The following is an 18,220-nucleotide window of genomic DNA, read 5'->3' on the forward strand; positions in this document are numbered from 1 at the left end:
ATTCCACTAGTTATTGAAATTTCCCTCGTTGCATTCTTAGATGTGCGTGTGGTACACACTCTTAATATCTAAAAATAATATATCATGCGGCATTACACGTGGCTATTTAACTCAGCCTAAAACACCTCAAACTATCACTTGTTTGTCAGTTACCTACTTAAACTATTTGATGTCCCCAAAACCCCCATATGAACTGTGTTCCTCGGATAGTAGAAGTAGGAAACTGTTAAAAGTTTGATAGTTTAAGGGGTTTTAGGGTATTAACTCTATTTATTTGGGTTTTCAATTTTTGTACGTGCTTGACTAGTTTTGATAAGTCTATAATTATGAATTAATACCCTAAAATCCTCCTAAATTATCATATTTTTGTCAGTTTCCTACTTAAACTATTCGGTGTCCCCAAAACCCCCTAAACTATTCTGTTCTTCATACTAAAACCCTCTCATTGCATTCTTAGTGGTGCGTCTAGTACACACTCCTAATTATCTAAAAAATATGCCATGTAGCACTACACGTGGCTATTTAAATTAGCCTAAAACCCGCTTAAACTATAACTTTTTTTGTCAGTTACCTACTAAAACTATCAGGTGTACCCAAAACCTCCCTGAACTATATTCTCTTATATATTAAAACCTCATATTGGACTTTTAAAGGTACATATGTCTAACTATATTAACTTATGGTTTGTACAAAGTTTTTATATAGTTGATTCATGATGTATTACTCTCGAATGATTGATTAATTTAAGGAGTTTTGGCCAAAATAATATCTAATGTATTGTGTTAATTTTAGGTTTAATTGTGATTATGCTTTATGCTAGACTCTAATTGAATAAGTCCTTATTTATATTCATTTTGTAGAAACAGTAAAATTATAAATAATAGCATATAGTGTTGCATTTTTTTAAAAATCATCTTATATTACATAAAAAATATTTCACAAAATAAAATTTCACAAATAAAAAATTAATTGGCTAGAAATTACATTCTCTAATTTCGGATTACATAAAGAAGGTTCAAGAGATTCAACTTTATTCTCTACAAGGTGTTGAGTTTAATAAGAAGATTAAATTGGTATTTTTTCAATAATATATGTAAGACTTGAAAAAAGAATAAAACAAGAAAGAGAATAAATTAATTCAGAGGAAACAAGAGAGGCAAATTTATTTTCAAAGGAAACCCATATGGAGAACCGAAGAAAAAAGGTTAAAAATGAAGAAGGTGAAAAATAAAGAAAAAAGGTGAAAAAATAAAGAAGGATGGTGAAAAAATAAGAAAGGAATGTGGATATTACTGAAATAAGGCGAATATTTATTAAAAAAGTAAATTTGAAAGAGGGTTAGGCTAATCGACCCTTATTTTATGTCAGGTGGGCCATTTTGATTGGTTTTTCCAACTGACACGTGCTCCCAAGCGAGTATTTACACACGTTATGCAAGGTCAGCAACGTGAGGGTTTTAATATGAAGGAAAATATAATTTTGGGGTGTTTTGAGGACACCAAATAGTTTGAGTAGGAAATTGACAAAAATATAATAGTTTAAGAGAGTTTTAGGGTATTAACTCTATAATTAATGGTCAGAGGTTAGCAAGTTAAAACTTATTTGGGACGCTTCCCTAAAATTCCCTACTTTATATTTCAAATTACAATATCATGCTGGATATGAGAATGACCTATTATTGCAATTTAACTCAACCAAATAATACACTTGAAGTGTACATAACATAAGCTCACTCTTTTGATAAAAGGTTATACAACAATTAAAGAAATAGGAAACTTGCTGACAAAACTGTTGGTCTGCTGGAAACATCCGATAAAATTGGAGCAATGTCAAACACATAAGTATACCAAAAAAAGCTGATCATCAGCAAAATCAGTTAAATAACTGAGACCTCCACTTTCCTTAAATTCTGCACTTTCCCCACCTTCAAACTTCTCTTAACCCTAGGTATGGCAGGTACAAATTAAAATAGAAAGCTAATTAAAAAAACAAAAACCCTTTTAATTTCTTCCCAAGGTAGAGGTGGTAATATGTAAAACTGTATATAATAACTGATCATATATCTTGCTTGCAAAAATGAGCAATAACACAGACTCCATCTCTACCCAAAAAGTTCTTCAATGTGTGAGGTTCCCTCCTAGAGGGTTTTCACTTGGAATATTTGGAAAAGACAATAATCCCTGGACTTATTCAGTCCCAACAATTCAATCTCAAATTCTCCTTATATATGTTATTACACAACTTTTTCATATTCCCCTCAAGCGCCTTGGATTTCCCAAGATCACTTCTGAAATCTTTGTATGTAATTTAGCTCTCTTTTATCTTTTCTTCATTTTGCATGCATTTCTTGTAATGTGTATTTTTCAATTCAATGCATTTCATGTTTTCTTGTAATGTTTCTTGCTTGCCATTGTTCTTGAAATATTTGATTCTAATCCAATGGTCCTCTTAAGCCCATATTTATAGGACTTTAGAACAATAGAAATTCAATAAAATTGTAGAAAAAGGCATTCATTTGGTTTCTTAAATTTATAGTTGATTCAAGTTTGTGTTTCCTAGCGCAGCATTTCTCCTCACAAGAAACAATAAGGAACAAAGATTTGCTGAGTCTTCTGCTTAGAGTTTAGACTTTTACATGGATAAATGTGGAGCCACAATTGTACTTATTGTTGCATTCTTCCTTTGCCAACTCAAAAGCTATCCCTTACTTGTACCAAACCTATCCAATTAGGAAGAAATGTGGTATAGAGGTTATATGAGGTTTCATACTGTTAGAAAGAGCACACTTTAAATTTCTTAATTATATAATGTTTCAGCATGCCCTCTCACATGTCGGCCTGATTATTTTTCTGGGACCAAACTCATCGAAATGTCTTTTGCATACCGGGCGGTGGTGAGATTTGAAACCATACTTGCTATTATACTATGTTCAAGTGTGACTATCTCATTTAAATAAACGATTAATCTGTTAGAAAAAGCACTCTTTAGGTACACAATTATATTATATCTCAACAATTGCCATCATATAACTGATGCGAATATGATTGTTTTGTGTGTATAGGCCGGGTTAATCCTTGGATCTACTTTGCTTGGGCGTTATAGGAGTTACCAAGAATCCTTGTTTCCTATTGCAAGTCAAGGAATTCTGGGTGCACTGTCAACTTTTGGTTACCTACTTTTCTTGTTTCTAAGTGGTGTGAAAATGGACACTAGCTTGACAAGAAAAATAGGAAGAAGAGCACTAGTAATAGGCATTCTTAATCACTTGGTTCCTTTGGTAGCTGGTATGATAACCGTATCTGCATTATCACGTTCTTTCTTTCAAGAAGGTGGCACAACAGTGTCCCCTTCTGTTGAAGTGATAACTATTGCTAAGACGTCATTTCCTGTCATCTCTTTCCTCCTTAAGGATCTCGGACTCCTTAATTCAGAACTTGGGCGATTAGCACTTTCTTCCGCACTTATTAGTGACTTATTTGGGCTCACTATCACCGTAATTAGCGTGCTAGTATTTATAAGTGCAACAGGTACACTGGCAAGAGCAGTCAAGGATGCAATACTTTTTATTATTTTCATTATTGTGGTTATATTTGTCTTTAGACCACTCATGATATGGGTAGCCAAAAAGACCCCTGAAGGAAGGCCTGTTAAAGACCTTTACATTTTGCTAATTGTTCTTGCCGTTTTACTTTCTGGTGTGTTCTCAGACTGGGCTGAACAAACAGTTCTTGTAGGGCCTTTTATCTTTGGCTTGGCTGTGCCTGAGGGACCACCTTTAGGATCTACTCTAGTAGATAAACTTGATCCATTTGCCTCAGGCTTTCTGTTGCCTATTTTTGTAAGTCTAATGTCATTAAGAACAAATCTCTCGGCCATAAATCCGTCTTCTTCTTTTACATTTGCCAATATTATCCTAATTTGCGTTGCAAGTATATCAAAGATATTAGCATGTTTACTTCCCATGCTATATTGCAAGATGCCCTTAAATGATGCTGCAGCACTCAGCCTCATCATGTCTACGAGAGGGGTCGTCGACTTGGCTACCTACAGCTTCCTAAGAGATACTAAGGCAAGTGAATTCCTGGCCTCATTTAATCTAGTTGAAAAAAGAAGAAGCAAGAAATATCACTTGAGCACCTTGGTTATGGATTCTTGTACTTGTATAATGTTGGTACAAGCAATAATGCAGAGGAATGAAAGTTCTTATGTACAAAAAATTTAACATATATTTTGCAGATTATCAATCAGGAGACTTTTGCTTTTATGGTTATAGCAACAGCCTTTACTGCAGTGTTTGTGCAAATTATGGTGAGATGGCTTTATGATCCATCAAGGAAATATGCTGGATATCAAAGAAGGAACTTAATCAACTCCAACAACAAATTGCCCATACTTCTTTGCATCCACAATCAGGATAATACTGCTGCTATACTTAGACTGCTGGAGAAATCTAATCCCACTAGGGATTTCCCTATAGTTGCCAATGTCCTCCACCTTATAGAGCTACGGGGTCGAGCATCTTCTGTTTTCATCTCCCACCAAATTCAGACAAAGGCCATTTCCGATGTATCTTATTCAGAAAATGTCATTCTTGCTTTTCAAGGGTACGAACGGAACAACTATGGAGCTGTGACCATCCAGGCTTTTACGGCTATCTCCCCATGCAATCTAATGCATGAGGATATATGTACTCTTGCCCTTGATGTCCTTGCATCCATCATTATATTGCCCTTTCATCGAAAATGGGCCGTAGATGGATCAGTAGAAGTTGAAGACCACAGTTTGAGAACTTTGAACTGTAGTGTTCTTGAAAGGGCTCCTTGTTCTGTTGGAATCCTAGTTGATCGAGGCCAGTTGCGACGTTCCAACTCTGTCCGTTCATCTCAGAATGCATATTGTGTTGCTATGCTATTTCTTGGAGGAAATGATGATCAAGAAGCATTGACATTTGCTAAGAGAATGGCAATTAGTGGGACCATTAGCCTCACAGTGATACGGTTAATTTCCAAGAAAGAAATGAGTTCTAATGTTGATCAAGTTATTGATTTGGATATTGTAGGTGACTGGAAACATAGCAGAAGTGGTTGGGAAAATGTGCAGTACATTGAACATCAAGTGAATGAAACAACAGAGACAGCCTTGTTAGTTCGTTCGTTAGTGGATGACTATGACCTTATAATAACAGGGCGACGAAATAATACACATTGTCCTCTAACAGCAGGACTTGAGGAATGGAGCGAAATCCCAGAGTTAGGAGTCATCGGTGATATGCTTGCCTCAAAGGATCTTAAGACCAGGGCTTCTGTCCTGGTGATTCAACAACAGCAAATAGCAATGTAGCTATATTTTATGGATCCTTCAATTGGCACGTTATACCTGTATTGAACGGGTGTGATACTGGTGTGGATACTCTAGCAAAAGCTGCACGTACTAGTACTAAATACTTACACACACCTGTATCAGATAACCGATCCCCTGTACATAGCTCACTAGACTTGGTATATCTGATTTTTGTCCTTCTCCCTAACAGTTTTGTTACTCCAAAATTAACATGGTTGAATATGATTTTTGGTTTCATTTTCTGTACGTATACTTGAATCATTCATCTGCCTTTATTCAAAAGTGCATCTTGAGAATGCTGGATGTCAGCTTCATATTAGTGAGAAAAAGACAAATGCGTGAGGAACTAAATCTCAAGGATTTTTCTCGTCTGCAATTTGTTGAGGTTTTTGTTATTTAAGATGAAATAGTCTTAAAATGAGGGTGAATGAGAAATGGAGGGAAAATGAAATTTTTGAGTAAAATTTTAAGTTTCCCCCTCTTGACAATGAGACATTGTCCCATATTGGAAGAGGAAAAGATTTTTGGTGGGTATATATATAATTGCTCTTCTTGTAGCTCTTAAAGAGTTAAGAAGAAAGCAAGCCTCGCGTCGTCGCCGTCGTCGTCGCTCGCTCGGCTTCGGCTAATTTATTTGTTAATAGTAAATATTAACGTAAGATTATCCGCATTTGTAACGGATATGTTCCAATCCGTGTATTAATGCTCTTCCCACCATGGCCAAGTGCTTGCGCCACAAACAAGCTAGTGCATGCTCCACCATGGAGGGTGGAGGGTCGTTCATCTTCAAAGCTGACTGCTATAAATATGTGCAGCAGCTGTTGAAGAAAGAGATACAAACAAGAACAAAACGCTCAACTTTGGCTATACATTGCACTCCTTCCTTCTCAGCATTTCCATACGATTTTCTGAGTTTCTACTCCTTTGTTCTGCATTGTTTTAACTTCAAACAAAGCAACTGTAAGTGTGATTTGCTACCGAACTTTGTGTTCGCTGAAACACTGGGGTTTGAAGTACCGCTACACCAGCGTGTGATTCGTTCTATCCTAGGAGAAAATAATCCATAACCTTGGGTACTAGGAGGGGATTAAATTCCTTAAGGAAACACTGTGAATTCAGTGAGCTCGAATTAATTACTTTTTCATTATGATAACTTATATTTCCCAGAATTATTATTTACAAATACAGCAATATTGGCGGGACTAACAAGCTTAAGGAATTTAATATTTATTTCTGTATTTGTGTTATTCTTATTATTCTGCAAACTAAAACCTTTGTGATTTTGTGTACTCTCGTTTTGAAGAGTAAAGCCTTCGTGGCATTTTGTTGGAGATTAAAATCTACATGATTTTTACTCCAGTTTGAAAACGTTTATTAAACGTTTGTTTGTGTCATTCTTTTACAGAAAAAATGACGACTGAAAGCGAAAACCAAGTTGTTCCGACGGTAACTGCCAACGCATCGACAAGCCGAACACCGGCATTGGCACCGGCAGAAAAACTCAGAAAATTTTCCGGGATTGATTTCAAGCGCTGGCAGCAGAAGATGTTCTTCTACTTAACTACGTTATGTCTACAGAAGTTCATCAAGGAAGATGTTCCTGATCTGCCAGATAAAACTCCAGAGAATGAACGCTTTCTCGTGATTGAAGCGTGGAAGCATTCTGATTTTTTATGCAAGAATTATATTCTTAGCGGACTGGATGATAATCTGTATAATGTATACAGTAGCATGGAGACGTCAAAAGAATTGTGGAATGCGCTTGAAAAGAAATATAAAGCTGAAGATGCCGGGATGAAGAAATTCGTTGCCGCAAAATTTTTGGACTACAAAATGGTAGATAGCAAGTCTGTTATTACCCAAGTCCAGGAATTGCAAGTGATTATTCATGATCTACTTGCTGAAGGTCTTGTCATCAATGAAGCATTTCAAGTAGCAGCAATGATTGAGAAGTTGCCTCCGTTGTGGAAGGACTTCAAAAATTATTTGAAACACAAACGAAAGAAAATGTCCCTTGAAGATCTCATTGTTCGGTTGAGAATCGAAGAGGACAATAAAACTGCTGAAAGGAGAGGCCATGGAAATTCAACAATAATGGGAGCAAATATTGTTGAAAATAACAAAAAGAGGAAGAAGGCTTCTGTTCCGAAATACAACCCAAGCAAGAAGCGGTTCAGTGGAAACTGCTACAACTGTGGGAAAATCGGACACAAATCTATGGAGTGTCGTGCTCCGAAGAAAGACAAGAAAAGGGGTCAAGCAAACATGGTAGTAAAGCATGATGATGTTGATAACTTGTGTGCCATGCTTTCTGAATGTAACTTGGTGGGAAATCCTAAACTGTGGTGGTTTGATTCTGGAGCCACTCGCCATGTTTGTGCAGTTAGAGAAGCTTTTGCTACTTATGCTCCTGCTGGACCCGGAGAGACAGTTTATATGGGAAATGCTTCGACAGCAAAAGTTGAAGGATATGGGAAGATATTTCTGAAAATGACTTATGGCAAGATCATGACTTTGAACAATGTCCTTCATGTTCCCGAAATGAGAAAGAATTTAGTCTCTACTGGACTTCTTGTTAAGCACGGTTTTAAGTGCGTTTTTGTGTCCGACAAGGTTGTCATAAGTAAGAATGAAATATTTGTAGGAAAAGGTTACCTCACCGAGGGCCTTTTCAATCTGAATGTAATGGTTGTGAAAAACAATAATAATATTTCAGCTTCTTCTTACTTACTTGAGTCAAATGATTTATGGCTTGTACGTTTGGGTCATGTCAATTATAAAACCTTGCGGAAAATGATTAACTTGGAAGTACTGCCTAAGTTTGAATGCGAAAAATCAAAATGTCAAACATGTGTGGAATCTAAGTATGTTAAACATCCTTATAAGTCAGTTGAAAGGAATTCAAATCCTTTAGACTTAATTCACACAGATATTTGTGACATGAAGTCAATACCATCTCGCGGTGGAAAGAAGTATTCCATAACTTTTATTGACGATGGTACTCGATATTGCTATGTTTACTTACTGAATAGTAAAGATGAAGCAATAGACGCATTCAGGCAATACAAAAATGAAGTTGAAACGCAACTTAACAAGAAAGTAAAAATGATAAGAAGTGATAGGGGTGGTAAATATGAATCTCCTTTTGAAGAAATATGTTTAGAATATGGAATTATTCATCAAACAACAGCCCCTTACACGCCCCAATCTAATGGGATTGCGGAAAGAAAGAATCGCACATTAAAGGAGATGATGAATGCGTTGTTGATAAGTTCTAATTTGCCACAGAACTTGTGAGGGGAAGCCATTCTTACAGCTAATCGAATATTAAATCGAGTGCCCCATAGCAAAACACAATCCATTCCATATGAAAAATGGAAAGGAAGGAAGCCCAACTTGAATTATTTTAAAGTGTGGGGATGTTTGGCAAAAGTGCAAGTTCCTAAACTCAAAGGGTAAAGATAGGACCGAAAATCGTTGATTGTGTTTTCATAGGATATGCGACAAATAGTAAAGCATATTGATTTCTGGTTCATAAATCAGAAAATCCCGACATTCATAATAATACGGTTATAGAATCAGATAATGCTGAGTTCTTTGAAAATATATATCCGTATAAAAAGGAATGTGAATCGTTTGGTGAAGGATCTAAACGACCTCGGGAAGAAACAAAAGAAAGTACATGCAATCAGGAGGATCCAAGACGTAGTAAACGTCAAAGAACGTCTACTTCATTTGGACCAGATTTTGTGACTTTCTTATTGGAGAATGAGCCTTAAACATTTAAAGAAGCTATGACTTCTTCGGAATCATTGTTTTGGAAAGAGGCAGTCAATAGTGAAATAGAATCCATATTAAACAACCATACATGGGAATTGGTTGATCTTCCTCCTGGAAATAAACCTTTGGGTTCTAAATGGAATTTTAAGAGAAAAATAAAAAAATAATGGCACTATTGATAAATTCAAGGCAAGACTCGTAGTCAAAGGGTATAGACAACGGGAAGGTCTAGACTACTTTGATACATACTCTCCAGTTACAAGAATTACGTCCATACGGATGTTAGTAGCATTAGCTGCAGTGTATGGTCTTGAAATTCATCAAATGGATGTTAAGACGACCTTCTTAAATGGAGAGTTGGAGGAAGAAATTTACATGGAACAACCTGAAGGGTTTGTGGTTCCAGATAAAGAAAAGAAGGTATGTAGACTTGTTAAGTCTCTTTACGGTCTAAAACAAGCACCCAAACAATGGCATGCAAAATTTGACCAAACAATGTTGTCAAATAGTTTTAAGATAAATGAATGTGATAAATGTGTGTACATTAAAAATATTCCAAATCACATAGTCATTATTTGCCTATATGTGGATGATATGCTGATAATGAGTAATGACATTTCCAACATAAATGCTACTAAGCGTATGCTCAATAGCAAGTTTGATATGAAAGACTTGGGAGTTGCTGATTTAATTCTGGGAATTAAGATCCATAATACTCCTCAAGGTATGGCATTGTCACAATCTCATTATATTAAGACAGTACTTGAAAATTTCAAGCACTTGGGCTTTAAAGTTGCAAAGACTCCAATTGACGTGAATCTTGCATTAGTAAAGAATAAAGGCCAAAGCATATCACAATTGGATTATGTTCGTGTGTTGGGATGCTTAATGTATATCATAAATTGTACACGACCAGATATAGCTTGTGCTATAAGTAAACTGAGTCGATATACGAGCAATCCAGGCCAATCTCATTGGATGGCAATGAAACGAGTTTTGGGATATTTAGAACATACCCAGAACTTTGACTTGCACTACAGTAAATTCCCTGCGGTGATTGAGGGATACTGTGATGCAAATTGGATCACCGGTTCAACTGATTCTAAGTCCACGAGTGGATATGTATTCACTATTGGTGGAGGAGCGGTATCTTGGAAGTCATCCAAACAAACATGTATTGCCCGCTCTACAATGGAGGCTGAATTCATAGCCTTAGATAAAGCCGGTGAAGAAGCTGAATGGCTCCGGAATTTCTTGGAAGACATTCTATTTTGGCCCAAACCGTTGGCACCAATATGCATACATTGTGATAGTCAAACGGCAATTGGAAGGGCTGGGAGCGTTATGTATAACGGTAAATCTCGTCATATACGACGAAGACATAAAACCGTTAGGCAATTACTCTCTAGAGGAATTATCACGATTGACTATATAAAGTCAAGTGATAATGTGTCGGATCCACTTACAAAAGGCCTAACTAGAGAGGTAGTTGAGAAATCATCAAGGGGAATGGGGCTATGGCCGAGAACAAGTCATTGTGGCGGTAACTCTACCTAGAAGACTGGAGATCCCAAGATCTAGGTTCAAGGAGATCAAACAAAGTCATTAATGACAGTTCAACATTGTCAAATAAAATTTTAGTCCGTTCTCGTGATGAGACAATGTTCAGTACCAAGGATAAAGCATTAAGGCTTTTTAATGATTTCTAAATTTGATACGGGGTATATCAAATAGTGTATCTACAGGATGACACGTTTAGGAATCACCTATGTAAGTGTGGAGTGTTAGTCGCTTCAAGGAGAACTTTGTAAGGCCAGTTCTCTACGCACTTATGAAACCAGGCGGTGTTCATGACTAAAACGAACACAACAATGAGAACCAAAGACGGTTAAGGGTTGATTGTGTGACTTATGGTTGTCTAGGTATACACCAAAGATCGACGGTTCAAAGATATCAAATCTACCGATTGACCGAGTATATCCGATATAAGTTCACTACGGAAAGTTCAAAGGAAAACCTACTTATCCAGATGCGATTAATCCTTGCTTGCAAATCACACAGTTTTTCCATGCATACTTCCGTGATATAGCCATTCCCCATTCATGTGGGGGATTGTTGAGGTTTTTGTTATTTAAGATGAAATAGTCTTAAAATGAGGGTGAATGGAAAATGGAGGGAAAATGAAATTTTTGAGTAAAATTTTAAGTTTTCCCCTCTTGACAATGAGACATTGTCCCATATTGGAAGAGGAAAAGATTTTTGGTAGGTATATATATAATTGCTCTTCTTGTAGCTCTTAAAGAGTTAAGAAGAAAGCAAGCCTCGCGCCGTCGTCGTCGTCGCTCGCTCGGCTCGGCTTCGGCTTCGGCTTCGGCTTCGGATTCGGATTCGGTCAAATGATCGATTGATTGATTAATTTTTTGGACCAAATTTATTTGTTAATAGTAAATATTAACGTAAGATTATCCGCATTTGTAACGGATATGTTCCAATCCGTGTATTGACCACCAGCTGCAATAGCAGCCGCCTAATGCTCTTCCCACCATGGCCAAGTGCTTGCTCCACAAACAAGCTAGTGCATGCTCCACCATGGAGGGTGGAGCATCGTTCATCTTCAAAGCTGACTGCTATAAGAACAAAACGCTCAACTTTGGCTATACATTGCACTCCTTCCTTCTCAGCATTTCCATACGACTTTCTGAGTTTTTACTCCGTTGTTCTGCATTGTTTTAACTTCAAACAAAGCAACTGTGAGTGTGATTTGCTACCGAACTTTGTGTTCGCTGAAACACTGGGGTTTGAAGTACCGCTACACCAGCGTGTGATTCGTTCTATCCTGGGAGGAAATAATCCATAACCTTGGGTACTAGGAGGGGATTAAATTCTTTAAGGAAACACTGTGAATTCAGTGGGCTCGAATTAATTACTGTTTCATTACGATAGCTTATATTTCCCAGAATTATTATTTATAAATACAGCAATATTGGCGGGACTAACACAATTTACAAGTAAGCAGGCAAGAATGTACTATATCTACTGCACATCAATCTCAAACAAATTGGCGGAATTACTAATTATCTTTGAGCTCTGGACTTCAACTTGGTCTCTTACATTCACTAGGACATATACTCAAACTATTTTTCTCATGTTTACTGATCACGCCCAACTTTAGTCCTAAAAAGGATAAGCAGTCGCTGCAAATATAATCCGGTCTAAGAGTCTGGAGTCGAATCAACATATAACTAAGCTTAGCTACAGTTGTTAAATATCGCTAAAAAATACAAGTTCAAAAAATTTTCTAGTTATAAAGATTGCAATTTTTATTTTAAAATAATTAAGTAACAAATACTAGAAAGCAGTAAAATTATGGCATAATACATAAACGGGCCCTCAAACTTGGTCTATGCTGGCAAGTATGCTTTCCAACTTTGGGTGCAGACAAGTAGACACCTCAACTTGTCTCCACTTTGTCAATTGAACACTCCAACTTACAAAGTGATCATCTAGACACCTCCAAAATGTATGTACCACGTCAGTGCCGCATCAACATTTGTGTTTACGTGTTCAATTTTATACAAGTTGAGGTGCCTACTTGTACACATCCAAAGTTATCAACGGAGAAACAGTCACGTCAATTTCTCAGGGTCGAAGGGACTTGGTACGACAAACACTCTTATCAACGGAGATTTCAAGTCTATATGACTAGTGCTGTAGTTTATCTGCTCGCTGAGAAGACAAAGTAGGAGCATACTAAATAAAAGCATGAAATCCATTGTTTGAGTCTGTATGCTGATAGCTTTTGTTGCAAATGTAATGTCTAAGAATCTGTATATATTCAATAATACTGGAAACCATATTGCTTGAATTTTTAGCTTCTAATAGAGCCCACAGAAGACTGATGCTGCATCGACTTAGTTTGAAAATTTATAGGCAATTTTCTTAGATTGTATGCCGAAACAGTGAAACTGGCCTCGAGCAACAGAACCACATGCGTTTACATAACTATTAAGGTTATTGGAACTTATAGGAAGTTCAAAATGATGGATTGCGTATACACGCAGCGGAAGATAATAATAATCCTAGGCATATCTTTTCGTGTTTAAACTATTATTTACATGTCAAAGATCGGATCTGAGACGTACCTAGTGAAGAGAGTCTCGTTTCAAAATTTCTTCGATAGTGCGAAAACTTTATGCGTATCCATACCGAGACCGATCATTGCTATCAATTCTTTTGATCAATGAAACCCGTGAACAAATTGAATGAAGAACGTATGCTAAAATTTTCTCAAAAACTCCAGCAAATAATGCGACAAAGAAATTGTTTTTCTTGTCAAGAATATATCTCCTAGTTTTTAATTTCTTCAAAAAACTCCTTTTTTTCAATCACACTTTCACAAAGTATATTTTTCAATAGACCACCTACACACTTTTCCATGACCCTTTTATAACATCACTTTCTTATTGGTTAAGGTAGTGAATTACCTTGGGTACAAGTCTAGTTCCAAAAATAGACTTGGTAAAAGGTTTTCCAATGGAAAACTTTTATCCGATTCCTACTGGGATCATATGCACGTCGGCGACAGCTAGTCCTTTATGGACTTTAACAAGTGAATCCAATTTCACATTGGATTTCACTAATAAGTTTCCATCAACTTTTTTTATTAATATTTTGTATAACATATCTTATACAAAATAAGTACTAACTATATCTCTCTCTCTCTCTCTCTCTCTCTCTCTCTCTCTCTCTCTCTCACATACACACATACACACACACACACATATATACATATATATATATATATATATATATATATATATATATATATATATATATATATATATATATATTAACCAAGAGATATAATTTAATTTTCTATTCCAAATAAAAAACTTCAATTTGTTCATAATATTAATTATAGCCTTTGTGCTAGCAAAGAATATAATAATATTTTATTTGGACTAATAACTAAATTTATTTGACTAATTAAATTTTTTAATTTAATTATCAAATGATAAAGTAATTAATCCTTTAACAAAGATCAGAACACTCATTAGTGTGCGACCACATAGGTTCAATACTAAGCCGGTAGTAAATTGATCATATCAATATACTAATCAAGGGTGGCGTCTAGCAACACTCCTTAACGACCGGATATCATGAAGTATACAATTTACTCTCAAGAACCAGTAGAAGAATAATGTAGTAATTCCTTCTATCCTTATAGTTCTGGGTCACCCTAGGATATGGTTCAACTGTCAAATCCTAATAGGCGACCAACTATGTGTTCAAGTCAATTATAATCGACCATTGAATGACCTAAGAAACTCTTTTCTTCTTTCATTCAATTGCCCTGGCCAATGTCTTAATTTGGTCATTTATAATTCATGACAACATGGAGCTTAAACTCATTACCAAGAGTTGACAGATTCCATCTTGATCAATCACTAATTCTACATGTATTCAATCGTACCCAATATCCTTTCAACTATCGCCCTAGGACAATATGTGTCTAGCATCAAAGCACAACAAATAACTTGCCAATTACTATGACGATCTTAGGTCAAAGGAAACTCTTACATCACATTCTTCAAGAGAATATCCTATTGACAGTTTATGGTAATTCTAACTATTAGGAATTATCCAATGAGCCGGTTCAATGATGATATCTCTATATGCATCATCTATCTATGTGATTTAGTTAATGAGATCAACTAATCTTTATCCCATAAAGACGATCATATAAATATTGATCTAACCGGATTACCAATGTCCAAATTAATAATCCTACGATCAAGAACAAATTTAGATTAAATTATAAGAAACTTCACTCTAATTATCATGATCTCCATCACGATGACAAATCTCAAAATTTAATTAAGGACCTTATCAAATTAATCAAACAATTGATAATAACTATGATAAAAGAATATCAAATGCCATATATTTTTATATCAAATAATGTTCATAAAAATATGTTCAAATCATCACATATGAGATTGGATCTAGGGCATATCTACTATATCCCTAACAATCTCCCACTTGCACTAGAGCCAATCGCTCTTGTACTTCATCCCCAATTTTCACTTATGCTTGTCAAACTCCTTTGCACCAAGAGCTTTAGTGAATGGGTCTGCAGTATTTTTCTTTCCATCAACCTTTTGAATCTCGACGTCTCCACGTTCAATGATCTCTCTTATCAAGTGATACCTTCGCAGAACGTGTTTGAATTTTTGGTGTGATTTTGGTTCTTTTGCTTGAGCAATGGCTCCAGTGTTGTCACACAACAATGAAACTGCACCTTCTATTGAAGGAACCACACCAAGTTCAGTTAAGAACGTTTTCATCCATACAGCTTCCTTAGCAGCTTCACTAGCTGCTATATATTCTCTTCTTCAGTCACTGAATCAACTACTGTAGCTTGTTTGAAACTTTTCCAACTCACTGCACCACCATTTAAGGTGAATACATAACCAGAAATAGATTTGTTATCATCTTTATCTGAAGAGAAACTTGCATCAGTATAACCTTCAAGTTTCAACTCAGAATATCCATAGATGGGGAATTTGTCTTTAGTCCTTCTTAATTACTTAAGAATGGTATTCACCACCTTCCAATATTTCTCACCAGGATTTGCCTGATATCGGCTAGTCACTCCAAGTGCATAAACCACATCAGGACGTGTACATGTCATGGTATACATGGTAGCTCCCACTGCACTAACGTATGGGATCCTACTCATGCGTTCTCTCTATTTAGGTGTTTTAGGACAATCCTCCCTACTGAGAGTAATTCCAGTGCCTATCGGTAGATAGTCTCTTTTGGAATTATCCATATTATACCTTTTCAGAATGGTATCAATGTACAAAGACTGGGAAGGTCCAAGTAGCTTCCTCGATCTATCTCTATAGATCTTTATTCCTAATATATAAGTTGCTTCTCTCAAGTATTTCATGGAGAACTGTTCATATAGCCAAATCTTGGTACTTTGCAATGCCGACATGTCATTCCCTATGAGCAATATATCATCAACATTCAATACTAAGAATATAATTGTGCTCCCACTAACCTTTTTGTACACACAAGGTTCTTCTTCGCATCTAATAAAATTAAACTTTTCAATTGTCTTGTTAAAGCGAATATTCCAACTTCGAGAAACTTGCTTTAGCCCATAAATGGATCTTTGTATCTTGTAAATTTTATTATGATCAGACAAAGATGTGAAACCTTCAGGTTGTGTCATGTACACATCCTATTCTAGCTCACCATTAAGAAAAGCTGTTTTCACATCCATTTGCCATATTTCATAATCATAGTATGCTGCTATAGCAAGCAAAATTCTAATTGATTTGAGCATTGCCACGGGAGAGAAAGTCTTGTCATAGTCGACTCCTTCTTTCTGACGATATCCCTTGGCAACAAGACGGGCTTTGTAGGTCTCCACCTTTCCGTCTGCTCCAATCTTTTTCTTAAAAACTCATTTACAACCTATAGGTTTTATATCCTTTGAAGGTTCAACTAAAGTATATACTTTATTTTCCTTCATGGATTTCATTTCGGATTCCATGGCCTTTTTCCATTTCTTATAATCAGAATTTTGTATAGCCTCTTCATAGGTCTTAAGGTCATCATCATTATGATCAACCTCATTTGATACATCATCTTGTACCATTAAATTTAATCTAGTTGGTACATGACGTTCTCGTGCAGACCTTCTAGGAGGTGCTTGTACAACATGTTCACCTTGTGTTGGATTTGGTTGTTGTTCAATTTGGTTTGGAACTGGTTTATTAACCTGTTCTTGAACTACATTTAATTCTTGAACTTCAACCGTTGAAGATGGCAACTTCTTTGTCAACTTCAAAATACCCAATAAAGGTTCTTCAACTTGTGTCTCATGATCTTGATTTTGTGTTGATTTATTAATTTCTTGAACTTCATCAAGTTCTATTTCTCCACTATAATTTCCTTCCAAAAGAAATTCTCTTTCCAAAAAGGTTGCTCCTCTAGCCACAAACACTTTATGGTCAGAAGGGTGATAGAAATAATATACCATTATTTCTTTGGGATACCCAATGAACCTACATTTATCAGATCTTGAGTCAAGTTTATCAGACTGCAGTCTCTTAACATAAGCTGGACAACCCCAAACTTTAATGTGTTTAAGGTTAGGCTTACGTCATTTTCATATCTCACATGGTGTTGTAAAGACTGACTTAGTGGGAACTTTATTAAGTAAGTATGTTGCTGCTTCCAAAGCATATCCCCATAAATTTATTGGAAGATCAGTGAACCCCATCATAGATCTCACCATATCTAATAAGGTTCGATTTCTTCTTTCAGACACACCATTGTGTTGTGGTGTTCCTGGAGGTGTCCACTGGAAAAGAATCTCATTCTCTTTGATATACCTAGTAAAATATTCACTAAGATATTCTCCGCCTCTATCAGACTTTAGTACTTTGATACTTTTACCAGTCTGTTTCTCAACTTCACTACGGAACCTTTTGAACATTTCAAAAGATTCAGATTTATGTTTCATAAGATACACAAATTCATATCTTGATATATCATCAGTAAAGGTGATGAAGTAAGAATATCCACCTCTAGCTTGAATTTTCATGGGCCCACAAATGTCTGTATGAATTAGTCCCAATAATTCAGATGCTCTTTGTCCACTTCCAGTAAATGGAGATTTGATCATTTTTCCTTTGAGACAAGATTCACAAGTTGGATATGATTCAAAATCATACTTATCAAGGTACCCTTCCTTGTACAACTTATTAATTCTTTTCTCTCTAATATAACCAAGCCTACAATGCCAAAGGTATGTATGATTTATACTATCATCTCTTTTTTTTTCTTAAGACTTGAAACATGCATGATCGAATTAGCATTCACATTAGGTAAGACATAAACATCATGTTGAAGATAGCCATTCACATATAAATTATCACCATAATAAATGGAGCAAATACCATTGCCTATGTTAATGTGAAACCCACGCTTGTCCAACATAGAAGCTGAAACTATGTTCGAAATAAATTTAGGAACATAATAACAATCATCTAGCATAAGTACTTTGCCCAAAGGCATTATT

The 18,220-nt window shown here is 35.9% G+C and overlaps 1 protein-coding gene across 1 annotated transcript; it reads left to right on the forward strand.

Moving 5' to 3' along the window:
• Positions 1–1,894: 1,894 nt before the first annotated feature.
• LOC107772070 (cation/H(+) antiporter 4-like) lies at positions 1,895–5,582 on the forward strand. Its single transcript, XM_016591552.2, has 3 exons — positions 1,895–2,298; positions 3,062–4,069; positions 4,237–5,582. Exons 1-3 carry the CDS (start codon positions 2,077–2,079, stop codon positions 5,338–5,340), a joined length of 2,334 nt encoding a protein of 777 aa, XP_016447038.1. The 5' UTR covers positions 1,895–2,076; the 3' UTR covers positions 5,341–5,582.
• Positions 5,583–18,220: the final 12,638 nt, after the last annotated feature.

Source organism: Nicotiana tabacum, chromosome 24, assembly GCF_000715075.1.
Source record: "Nicotiana tabacum cultivar K326 chromosome 24, ASM71507v2, whole genome shotgun sequence".
Taxonomy (NCBI): domain Eukaryota; kingdom Viridiplantae; phylum Streptophyta; class Magnoliopsida; order Solanales; family Solanaceae; genus Nicotiana; species Nicotiana tabacum.

Bases quoted from the DNA above. Each gene is read 5' to 3' on its own strand.
- LOC107772070 (XM_016591552.2), top strand. From the start codon at position 2,077: ATGAGCAATAACACAGACTCCATCTCTACCCAAAAAGTTCTTCAATGT. The intron at 2,299-3,061 runs GTATGTAATTTA...TTGTGTGTATAG, and splicing joins AGATCACTTCTGAAATCTTT to GCCGGGTTAATCCTTGGATC. The intron at 4,070-4,236 runs GCAAGTGAATTC...TATATTTTGCAG, and splicing joins GCTTCCTAAGAGATACTAAG to ATTATCAATCAGGAGACTTT.